Here is a 12,467-nt window from a genome sequence, read left to right on the forward strand (position 1 = left end):
ATTAATTTTTCCCTTAAAAATTTTCAGTGGCTCTCTAAGACTATAGAAAGAATAGTATCCAAATTTAATATCCGCAGGCCAATCCTAACCTGTCTCATTACTGACTGACCACTTTTGCCAAACTGGTTTCCCTAAGCCACATACTTTCTTGCTCTTTTACCTCCTTAAATAAAGTAAGGTTGGAATGTATTTCTCCTACCTCTTCAGTTATATATAGATTGTTTTTTCCTGGAATCCCAATGAAATCCTTCTTCCCCCATATCAGATTATGAGACCACAGTGACAGCTCTTTCATTTGAATGTCGTACATTTCTTAGTTGTCATGTATATAAAAAGTTTAAGGGAGCATAAATATTTTCCTCTGAATCCTCAACAGTGCATAGAATTATTAGTACCTGAAAGATTTTCTTACATTTAATGATCTCTTTAATGTTATTGACATCTATATTTTATATGTACAAGGGCTTGGCATTTGGCCTTTAGTTAATAGGTGCTCAGTGATTCGATGATACTTGGAGTATTAAATCAAATTTTCAGTTGAGAGTTTTGCTATTTGAGATAAAATGCCACTGCTAAAAGCTGAGTTTATGAATTTTGTTTCCTTTTCCCTTTCCTGTCTGTAGTATGCAAGGAACTTCAGGTGTGTGTTCCCTTCATGTTTTCTTTGTATTTGTAGTCATATCATTTTTAGGAGCCCCATCATGAACTTAAAAAAAAATTTTCTCTAAGAGTAATGTATATTTATTGAAAAAATGATTTATTCAAGGCATGCTCATTGAGCACCTACTTTGTGTCAACTACTGGGAATATAGTGGTCATAATGTTACGCCTTTGAGCTGATATTCTAGAGCTGGATGTAGGAAGCAATCTATTATATAAGATTATTTCAGGAAGTGAAATTCTATTAAAAAACAAAGTATTTTAAGGGGATAAAGAGCAATTATGTGCAGGTGGCTGTTTTAAGAGGTTCAGGTAGTAAAATATGAAGTTCCTTTGTCTCTTCTTCCTTCTGTCATTCTGTTGCCCAAAGCTAAACATTAACTAGGACATAGACTGTGATTCGTCTTTGTCAGTTAATAAAATACTATGGACATCATTACATATCAACAGTTAAATTTCTCATTTTAATGTCTACTTGGTGTTCTGTTTTGTAGATGTCTGGTAATTTATTTAATCTGTACTGTGTTGATTGGTGTCAACCTAAATAACAGAGACTCTCTAAAAGAAAAGATTATGGGAATAGAGCATTGCATTGGGAGTACACGTGCCATAGTAGTCTATGTGCATATTCAAGGAGGTAAAGAGAGACAAAGGTTTTTAAAGGAAAAAATGAGGACAATTACGTAATTGTTTTTGAAATAATTATCCTTGGCTACAAAGATCAGTAGTAAAGAGGACACCAGTCTGAGTTCGGACAAGCTGGACAGATGTCCTTATGGAAGTATTTTTTTGGTTTAGGGTTTTGATGACCTTTGTGCAAGGTTGTGGTTTTTGTAGACTTTTTTTGTTTATCAGGCATACAAGCATGAGAAACCTTTCTTCATGGTCTTTCACAGCCAAGGGTGTTTTTTTTTTTTTTTTTAATATATATAAATATTAGTGACTCCATTTTGATTCTTACAACTTTCACATTGACTGCCTAGGTTGTTTCAGTTTTTGAAGTGTGAGCCCCTTGTATGTGTATCTTTACAAAACTGTGTGGATATTGCTATGCGATAAATTCCTAGGTGTTATACCACTATTAATTTGTTGCGTTTCCTTAATTTACCTGATGACTTACTTTGAACTAAATGCCAGAAATAATATACTCTCTCCTTATTCTCATACCTCTGTCTTCTCGGCTTGTCTAACATACACATTGTAATCTTACCAGACCTCACCCAGACATATTTGGCATTAAGATAAGGCAGAAGGCATTGAATGAAATCAAACTTAGGGTCTTGCTTTTCCGTTTTCCTCCTCATGTGTTTTTGAAATTTTTCTTCTGATTTCTTCCCCTGACAAATTTTTTCTACGATTATATAGACTCTATAGCCAGACTTTTGAGGATGAAATATAATGTTCATTATTTACTAAGTGTGTGGCCTTGAATAAATAACTTTTGTGCTTCAGTTTCATCCTAAATAAAGATAGGATGATAGTGGTATCAACCTCATCATGTCATTGTGAGTACTAAATGAGTAATAAACATGTAAAACACTTAGCACAGTGTCTGGCCCATTCAAGGTACACAGTAAATGTTAGCTGTTTTCCTTATCATTGTCCCCTTCCTCCCACTATCACAGCAAGCTCTTCCTTTTTAGTGTTTTATTATGTGCCTTGTATTTGATTACAGGCTGATTTCTGTAACTATTCACAGGTTTCATAATTTGAATTGTAAACTCCTCAGAGCCAGGGAGTGTTTACTAATCTTCTTGTTACTACCTACACCATAGTGCCTTGCACACAATTGTGCTTAATATTGACTAAGTATGTAGAATTTTGGAGGAGCTGTCATGAAACCAGTATTTATAAATACAAATCTGGTTTTTAGCTGTATAATTTTTATCCTTGACCTGGTTGAAAACAAACTGTAATAATTACATTTCAGGAGATGACGCATTCATGGCCTCCCCTCTAACGGCTATTCATACACCATGCAAAACAGAACCTTCCAAATTTCCTTTTCCAACTAAGGTAAGTAAATAAAATGTGTCTTTCATAATGTAAGAAAACTCTAAATGGCTTGACTAAAATCATATGGATTAAAAATTGTCTTGCCATTCCCATTCTAGTGGGAGACAGACAGTAAATAAGTAAATAAATAGATAAATTTCAGATAGTGACAGCTGTTATGAAGATAATTAGCAGGGTAATGGAATTGAGAGCATCTTGGATCAAGAGGTATCTAAGAAAGCTTTGAAGGTAATATGGGAGAGAGATTTAAAAGACATTAATATAGCCGGACACAGTGGCTCACGCCTGTAATCCCAGCACTTTGGAAGGCTGAGGCAAGAGACTCTCTTGAGGCCAGGAGTTTGCGACCCCCTGGTCAACATAGCAAGACCCTGTCTCTACCAAAAATTGAAGAAAAAAAAAAAAACAAAACCTTGGCATAGTGGCCCATGCCTATGGTCCCAGTTACTGGGGAGGCTGAGATGGGAGGATCACTTGAACCTGGGAGGTCAAGGCTGCAGTGAGCTGTGATTGCACCACTGCACTCCAACCTGGGCAACAGAACAAGATTCTATCAAAAAAAAAAAAAAAAAAAAAAAAACATTCATATTTATTGCAAACTATTATGGTATTGTAGGCCAGAGGTGGTAAGGGCTTCTCAAACTGTCGTTTTAAGAACCTGTTTCTATAAGACATAGCAACCATACTTATGTCCCATGGAAGGAGGTTCCTCAGATAACAGTTCCAAGGTTGTTTAAAATCAGCAGATTGATTTTTTTTTAAACTTGTACTTAACAGTATTAATTTACACTTAACACAAATAATACAGAAATACATTCTCCTTGTGAAAGTTTGACCAGGACCCCTAATAATAGCCTTTCCCCAATTCCATCCCCTCATCCCAACAGAGCTCCTTTCATAAGTACCTTTGCACGTCTATATTCGTGTAATACATATATAATCATTACATGTAAGCATTTTCTCATTTATTTCTACACAAATAATATTGTTCTGTATCTTTCACCAGTCAGCAGTAGGTCTTGGGGACCTGTCCATGTTACTACATGTAGAGGTGTTTCGTTTCTTTGAATTGCATCGGTAGTGTTAATGTATCCTAGTTTGTTTAGCCATTTCTCTTTGGTATTTAAGCTGATAGCAAGTTTTCATTGCTATAAATGTTTCTTCAGTTGGTGTCTTTGTTCATGCCTTCTGTGTGCATGTGATTTTCTTTAGGGTAAAAAGCAAAAAGTAGAATTGCTGAGTGTTGAGAGTATATATTTAATATATACTCTCACAAATTCCTTCCATAGTTCTGTTACAGGATTGGTACCAGCCAGTATTCCCACTTGTATTACCTTTTGTTTCACACATGCGCACCACCATTTGATATTATTAAACAGCACTGTTTTGAGTGAAAATGGCATTCCATTTGCTTGATTGCTAGTGAGGTTCATCATCTTTATGTATTTGTTATCCATTTGGTTTCTTTGTGGGTAAATTTGCTTATTCTCACTGTCCTTTGGGTTGCGTTTTTTACCTATTGAGTTTTAGGTGGTCTTCCTTTTTTGTTTTGTGTTGTTTTGTTTGAATTCTGGATTCTAATAATTTCTTATGCATGCTGAAAATTTATCTACCAGTTAGATTCTTTTCTTTTATGGTGTAAAGTTTCTAATTTTCATGAATAAAATTTACCTTTCTCTTCCTTTATAGTTTTGCTTTTAATGTTAAAGAAGACTTTTCTTTCTCTAGATCATAAACATACCCTCTTATTTTCTTTCAATGTGGTTTTAGTTTTATTTTTTATGTTTACCTTCGTGAATGATGTCAGGTAGATTTAAAAACTTTCTATCTATATTTATGCCATGTCACTCTTACCTTTTATATCTTTGTTTACATATACAAAATGCACTGGTATTTATTTATTTTTGTTTTTTTTCTGAGATGGAGTCTCCCCTTGTCACCTAGGCTGGAGTGCTCACTGCAACCTCTGCCTCTTGGGTTCAAGCAATTCTCCTGCCTCAGCCTCCCGAGCAGCTGTTACTACAGGTGCGCACTACCACGCCCAGCTAATTTTTGTATTTTTAGTAGAGACAGGGTTTCACCATGTTGGCCAGGCTGGTCTTGAACCTCTGACCTCAGGTGATCCACCCGTCTCGGCCTCCCAAAGTGCTAGGATTACAGGTGTGAGCCACCACGTCTGGCCAATGCACTGGTATTTAATGTGCAGTTTGAGTTTTGTTTTTTGTTTGTTTGTTTGTTTGTTTTGAGATGAAGTCTTGCTCTTTTGCCTAGGCTGGAGTGAAGTGGTGCGATCTCGGCTCACTGCAACCTCCGCCTCCTGGGTTCAAGTGATTTTCCTCCCTCAGCTTCTCGAGTAGCTGAGATTACAGGCTCGAGCCACCACGCCTGGCTAATTTTTTGTATTTTTTGTAGAGACAGAGTTTCACCATGTTGACCAGGCTGGTCTCGAACTCCTGACCTCAGGTGATCCACTTGCCTCTGCCTCCCAAAGTTCTGGGATTACAGGCGTGAGCCGCTGCACCCGGCCTGCAGTTTGAGTTTTGATAGGTATGTGCACCTGTATAACCACTGCCATAATTAAGAATTAGAACATTTCCATTACCCCCAAATTTCTTCATATTCCTTTGTAGTCTCCCTTGCCTCCACCACTGTCCCTATTGCAGTTTCTGATCTATTTTATGTCACTCTAGATAAGTTTTGTTTTTTCTAGAATTTCATGTGAATGGAATCAATCAGTACATCATGTGCTTCTTTTATATATTTACCTTCATTTTCTCGGTATATAGTTTTGTAATTCTTCCATGTTCTTGATTGTATCCATAGTTTTCTTTTCTTTTCTTTTTTTGAGACAGAGTCTCGCTCTGTTGCCCAGGCCAGAGTGCAGTGGCACGATCTTGGCTTACTGCAACCTCCGCCTCCTGGGTTCAAGCGATTCTCCTGCCTCAGTCTCCTAAGTAGCTGGGATTACAGGCATGCACCACCACGCCTCGCTGATTTTGTATTTTAGTAGAGACGGAGTTTCACCATGTTGGTCAGGCTGGTCTCAAACTCCCGACCTTGCGATCCGCCTGTGTCGGCCTCCTAAAGTGCTGGGATCACAGGTGTGAGCCACCACGCCTGGCCCAGTTTTTCTTTTTTTGTTCCCAATCAGTATTTTATTATATGGAAATACCAAAATTTGCTTCCTGTTGATGAACATTTGGGTTATTTCCAGATTTAGACTGTTAAGAATAAAAATAAAGCAAATCTGGCCGGGCGCGGTGGCTAAAAGCCTGTAATCCCAGCACTTTGGGAGGCCGAGACGGGCGGATCACGAGGTCAGGAGATCGAGACCATCCTGGCTAACACGGTAAACCCCGTCTCTCTAAAAAAATACAAAAACTAGCCGGGCGAGGTGGTGGGCGCCTGTAGTCCCAGCTACTCGGGAGGCTGAGGCGGAGAATGGCGTAAACCCGGGAGGCGGAGCCTTGCAGTGAGCAGAGATCCGGCCACTGCACTCCAGCCCGGGAGACAGAGGCGAGACTCCGTCTCAAAAAAAAAAAAAAAAAAAAAAAAAAAAAAAAAGGAATAAAGCATCTATAAACATTCATGTTTTCTTTTATCCTGGGTAAATACTGGGTCACATAGTAAAAAGTAGAATTGCTGGTTCATAGGGTAAGTGCATATTAGATTTTACTTATTTATTATATTTTAATTTTTTTAGAGACTGAGGTCTCGCTTAGGCTGATCTTACCTAGGCTGGAGTACAGTTGTCATATAGCTCACTATGCACTTGAACTCCTGAGCTCTGGCAATCCTCTCATTTCAGCCTCTTGAGTACCTCGGACGACAGATGCTTACCACCATGCCAGACTTTTATATAGAGATGGGGGTCTCACTATACTGCCCAGGCTGGTCTCAAACTCCTGACTTCAAGCCATCCTTCTGTTTCAGTGTCACAAGCACAAGCTATAGTACCCACCACTAAGTTTATAGCAAACTGAAAACTGTATTTCCCTCCCTCCCTCCCTTCCTTGCTTGCTTTCTCTCTCTCTCTCTCTTTCTTTCTCTCTCTCTTTTCTTTTCTTTTGTTTGTTTGAGATAGAGTCTCACTCTGTCACCCAGGCTGGAGTGCAGTGGTGTGATCTCAGCTCACTGCAAGTTCTGCCTCCCGGGTTCACGCCATTCTCCTGCCTCAGCCTCCCGAGTAGCTGGGACTGCAGGCGCCCACCACCACGCCTGGCTAATTTTTTGTATTTTTAGTAGAGACGGGGTTTCACCGTGTTAGCCAGGATGGTCTCGATCTCCTGACCTAGTGGTCCGCCCGCCTCAGCCTCCCGAAGTGCTGGGATTACAGGTGTGAGCCACTGCGCCTGGCCTCTTTCCTTTCCTTTCTTTCCTTTCTTTCTTTGCGACAGGGTCTCACTTTGTGGTCTAGGCTGCAGTGCAGTGGCATGATCATGGCTCATTGCAGCCTCGACCTCCCAGCCTCAAGTGATCCTCCTGCGTCAGCCTCCTGAGTAGTGGGGACTACAGGCATGCACCACCATGCCTGGCTGACTTTAAAAAATTATTATTATTTTTTTGAGACAAAGTCTTGCTCTGTTGCACAGGCTGGAGTGCAGTGGCGTGATCTTGGCTCACTGCAGCCTCTGCCTACCAAGTTCAAGTGATTCTCCTGCCTCAGCCTCCTGAGTAACTGGGACTACGGGTACACGCCACCACGCCCAGCTAATTTTTTGTATTTTTAGTCGAGGCGAGGTTTCACCCTGTTGGCCAGGATGGTCTTCATCTCTTGACCTTGTGAGCCGCCTGCCTCAGCCTCCCAAAGTACTGGGATTACAGGTGTGAGCCACTGCGCCCAGCCTCGTTTTTGGTTATTAAAAGTAAAGCTGATGTGAATATTTGTGTATAAATCTTTGTATAAACGTTTACTTTTACTTCTTTTTTTTTTTAAAGACAAGATCTCTGTTGTCCAGACTAGAGTGCAGTGGCATGATCATGGCTCACTGCACTCACGAACTCCCAGGCTCAAGCAGTCTCTCACCTCAGCCTCCCAAATAGCTGAAACTACAGGCTCATGCAACTATGTCTGGCTACTTTTTGTATTTTTTTGTAGAGACAAGGTTTTGCCACGTTGCCCAGGCTGGTCTTGAACTCCTGGACTCAAGCAGTTCTCCTGCCTTGGCCTTTCAAAGTGCTGAGATTACGGGCATGAGCCACTACGCCTGGCCGCTTTTATTTCTGTATTATAAATCCTATTAGCGGGGTGGTTAGGTATATGGTAGGCGTCTATGCCTCACACTTGTAATCCTAGTAATTTGAGAGGTTGATGCGGGAGGATCACTTGAGTCCAAGAGTTTGAGACCAGTGTAGGCAACATAATGAGACTCTTGTCTCCACAAAAAAAATTTTTAAAAATTACCCAGGCATGGTGGCACAGGCCTGTAGTCTTAGCTACTCAGGAGGTTAAGGTGGGAGGATTGCTTGACCACAGGAGGTTGAGGCTGCAGTGAGCAGAGATCATGCCCCTACTCTCTAGCCTGGGTTACAGAGAGAGACCCTGTCTGGGAAGAAAAAAAAAAATTAGAAAACAACTGTCATGTTGGGCACAGTGGCTCACACCTGTAATCCCAGCACTTTGGGAGGCCAAGTTGGGTGGATCACCTGAGGTTGGGAGTTCAAGACCAGCCTGACCAACATGGAGAAATCCCGTCTCTCCTAAAAATACAAAATTCGCCAGGCATGATGGCGCATGCCTGTAATCCCAGGTACTTGGAGGCTAAGGCAGGAGAATCACTTGAAGCAGGGAGGCGGAGGTTGCAGTGAGCCGAGATCGCGTCATTGCACTCCAGCCTGGGCAACAAGAGTGAAACTCTGTCTCAAAAAAAGAAAAGAAAACAACTGTCATACTGTTTTCCAAAGTGGTTGAACCATTTTATATTCCTGCCAATGGTATATGAGAGAGTTCCACTTGTTCCATGTCCTTACTAACACTTGATATTGTCCTTACTAACACTTGATATAGTACTACTCTGTGTACCTCATTGTGATTTCAATTTACATTTCTGTAGAGACAGAGTATCTTGAGCATCTTTTCATGTACTGATTTGCCACTTGCTTATCTTCTTTGTTGCAGTGTCTGAATATTTTGCCCATTTTTAAATGGGCTAAGATTCTTTTTTTTTTGATATGGAGTCTCACTCTGTGGCCCAGGCTGGAATGCGATGGTGGGATATCGGCTCACTGCAACCTCCGCCTCCTGGGTTCACGCCATTCTCCTGCCTCAGCCTCTCGAGTAGCTGGGACTACAGGCACCCGCCACCATGCCCGGCTAATTTTTTGTATTTTTAATAGAGATGGGGTTTCACCATGTTAGCCAGGATGGACTCGATCTCCTGAACTCGTGATCCGCCCACCTCGGCCTCCAAAGTGCTGGGATTACAGGTGTGAGCCACTGCGCCCGGCCTGAAATGGGCTCAGATTCTTATTGCCATTATCATATATGTGATTTGAAAATTTGTTTTCTTGCTCTGTGGACTACCTTTTCATTCTCTTTGTAGTATCCCTCTAAGAACACATGTTAATTTGTATAAAATCCACTTCTTTAGTGTTTTCTTTTACAGGTCATGTTTTTGGTGTCTATGAAATCTTTGCCTGGCTGGGCGAGGTGACTCTTGCCTGTAATCCTAGCACTTTGGGAGGCTGAGGTGGGTAGATCACTTGAGGCCAGGAGTGTGAGACTAGCCTGGTTAACAAGGCAAGACTCCACCTCTACACAAAATGTAAAAATTAGCCAGGCGTGGTGGCACAGCCTATAGTTCCAGCTACTTGGGAGGATGAGGTGGGGGGGATTGCTTGAACTTGGGAGGTTGAGGCTGCAGTGAGCCATGATTATGCCACTGCACTCCAGCCTAGGTGACAGAGTGAGACCTTGTCTCAAAAAAAAATGTTTGCCGGCTGGGCTGGTGGCTTACACCTGTAATCCTAGCACTTTGGGAGGCTGAGGTGGGCGGATCACTTGAGGTCAGGAGTTCGAGACCAGCCTGGCCAACATGGTGAAACTCTGACTCTACTAAAATTACAGAAATTAGCCGGGCATGGTGGCGGACACCTGTAATCCCACTACTCGGGAGACTGAGGCAGGAGAATCGCATGAACCCAGGAGGCGGAGGTTGCAGTGAGCCAAGATTGCGCCAGTGTACTCTAGCCTGGGCAACAGCGCAAGACTCCATCTGAAAAAAAAAAAAAGAGAAATCTTTGCCTAACCGAATCTTCCTATGTTGTTTCCTAGACTTCTTTTTTTTTTTTTTCTTTTAAATAAGAGACCAGGTCTCGCTGTGCTGCCCTGGCTAGTCTTGAACTTGTGGGCTCAGGTGATCCTCACCCTCCTCTGCTTCCTGCATAGCTGGGACTCTGCTCTCAGTTATCCTAGACTTTTTATTTTTATTTTTTTTGAGAGAGAGTCTCACTCTGTCACCCAGGCTGGAGTGCAGTGGTGTGATCTTGGCTCACTGTAACATCTGACTCCTGGCCTCAAGCAATTCTCATGCCTTGGCCTTCCGAATAGCTGGAATTACAAGTGCGCGCCACCACACCCTGCAAATTTTTGTATTTTTAGTAAAGATGGTGTTTTGCCATGTTGTCCAGCCTGGTCTCGAACTCCTAAGCTCAAAGTGACCCACCTGCCTTGGCCTCCCAAAGTTCTAAAATTATAAGCATGTGCCACTGTGCCCAGCCTTTCCTAGATTTTTTTTATAATTTTAGGTTTTACATTTAGACCTATGATTTATCTTAAGCTAATTTTTCTATGTTGTTACAATATATGGAATGAAGTTTTATCCTCTTGTATGTACATATCCAATTAGCATCTTTATTTAAAAGCCTTCTCTTTCCATTGAATTGCCTTTGCAGTTGTAGTTGACTCTGTATGTGTGGTGCATTTCTGACTTTATGTTTCATTAACCTGTTTGTCTGTCATGGTGCCAATATGAGCCTGTCTTGATGATTCGACTTCAGGACTTACTGTAAAGTCACTACAATGTAAATCCTCAGCTTATATTAGTATTTTCTTTTTTTTTTTTTTTGAGACGGAGTCTCGCTCTGTCGCCCAGGCTGGAGTGCAGTGGCCGGATCTCAGCTCACTGCAAGCTCCGCTCCCCCGGGTTCACACCATTCTCCTGCCTCAGCCTCCTGAGTAGCTGGGACTACAGGCGCCCGCCACCATGCCCGGCTATTTTTTTTTTTTTGTATTTTTAGTAGAGATGGGGTTTCACCGTGTTAGCCAGGATGGTCTCAATCTCCTGACCTCGTGATCCGCCCGTCTCGGCCTCCCAAAGTGCTGGGATTACAGGCGTGAGCCACCGCGCCTGGCCTATATTAGTGTTTTTCAAAGTAGATCTGACTTTTCTAGGCCATTTGCATTTTCATAAGAATTTTAGGCTGGGCACAGTGGCTCACACCTGTAATCCCAGCAATTTGGGAGGCCAAGGCAGGTGGATCACCTAAGGAGGAGTTTGAGTCTAGCCTGGCCAACATGGTGAAACCCCGTCTCTACTAAAAATACAAAAAGTAGTTGTGCATGGGGCGTTGTGGTGCACACCTGTAATCCCAGCTACTCAGGAGGCTCAGGCAGGAGTCTCTGGGAGGCAGAGGTTGCAGTCAGCTAAGATGATGCCACTGCATGTACTCCAGCCTGCGCGACAGAGCAAGACTCTGTCTCAAAAAAAAAAGAAGAAAGAAGAAGGACACCTTGTCAATTTCAACATAAAAGCCTTGTGGGATTTTAACAGGGATTGAGTTGAATCTATAGATCAATTTGGGGAGAATTGATGTCTTAGCAGTATTGAATCTTCTGACCCATGAGTCCTTATTTCTATTTTAGTCTAATTTAATTTCTTTCAGTATTGTTTTGTAGTTTTCAGTATATAGATTTTGGACATCTTTTGTCAGTTACTCTTTTTGTTTTATTGAAAGAGTCTCACTGTGTCGCCCAGGCTGGAGTACAGTGGTGCTCAGTGAAACATCTGCCTCCTGGGTTCAAGCGATTCTCCTGCCTCAGCCTCCCAAGTAGCTGGGATTACAGGCGTGCACCATGTCCCCAGCTTATTTTTATATTTTTAGTAGAGACGAGGTTTTGCCATGTTGACGAGGCTGGTCTCAAACTCCTGACCTCAATTGATCTGCCCGCCTCAGCCTCCCAAAGTGCTGGGATTACAGATGTGAGTCACTGTGCCCTTTTTTTTTTTTTTGAGACAGTCTTGCTCTGTCACCCAGGCTGGAGTGCAGTGGCACGATCTTGGCTCAGTGTAGCCTCAGCCTTCTAAGTAGGTGGAATTACAGACCTGCACCACCACACCCAGCTGATTTTTATACTCTTAGGAAAGACGGGGTTTCACCATGTTGGCCAGGATAGTCTTGAACTCCTGGCCTCAAGTGATCTGCCCACCTCGGCTTCCCAAAGTGCCGGGATTACAGGCATGAGCCACTGTATCCGGCCCTGTTTGATTTTTTTAGTGCTATTGTAAATGGAATTTTATAAAAATTTCAGTATTTGATTTTTCCTTGCTAATTTATAGAAATACATTTCATGGGCCGGATGCAGTGGTTCATGCCTGTAATCCCAGCACTTTGGGAGGCTGAAGAGGATCACCTGAGGTCAGGAGTTCGAGACCAGCCTGGCCAACATGGTGAAACCCCATCTGTACTAAAAAATACAAAAATTAGCCACGTGCTGTGGCACACACCTATAATCCCAGCTACTTGGGAGGCTGAGGCAAGATAATTCCTTGAACCTGGGAGGCGGAGGTTGC

At 42.1% G+C, this 12,467-nt stretch overlaps 1 protein-coding gene across 1 annotated transcript in view; it reads left to right on the top strand.

Annotated features, from left to right (window-relative positions):
• The window catches only part of AFF4 (ALF transcription elongation factor 4), an 89,048-nt gene that overhangs the window by 32,590 nt on the left and 43,991 nt on the right, over nt 1–12,467 (top strand). Inside the window, 2 exon segments of the mRNA XM_017871991.1 lie at nt 2,591–2,609; nt 2,612–2,676. Coding sequence (XP_017727480.1) covers nt 2,591–2,609; nt 2,612–2,676 — 84 coding nt within the window.

The sequence above is a fragment of the Rhinopithecus bieti genome, unplaced genomic scaffold (genome assembly GCF_001698545.2).
Source record: "Rhinopithecus bieti isolate Rb0 unplaced genomic scaffold, ASM169854v2 scaffold_5889, whole genome shotgun sequence".
NCBI lineage: Eukaryota > Metazoa > Chordata > Mammalia > Primates > Cercopithecidae > Rhinopithecus > Rhinopithecus bieti.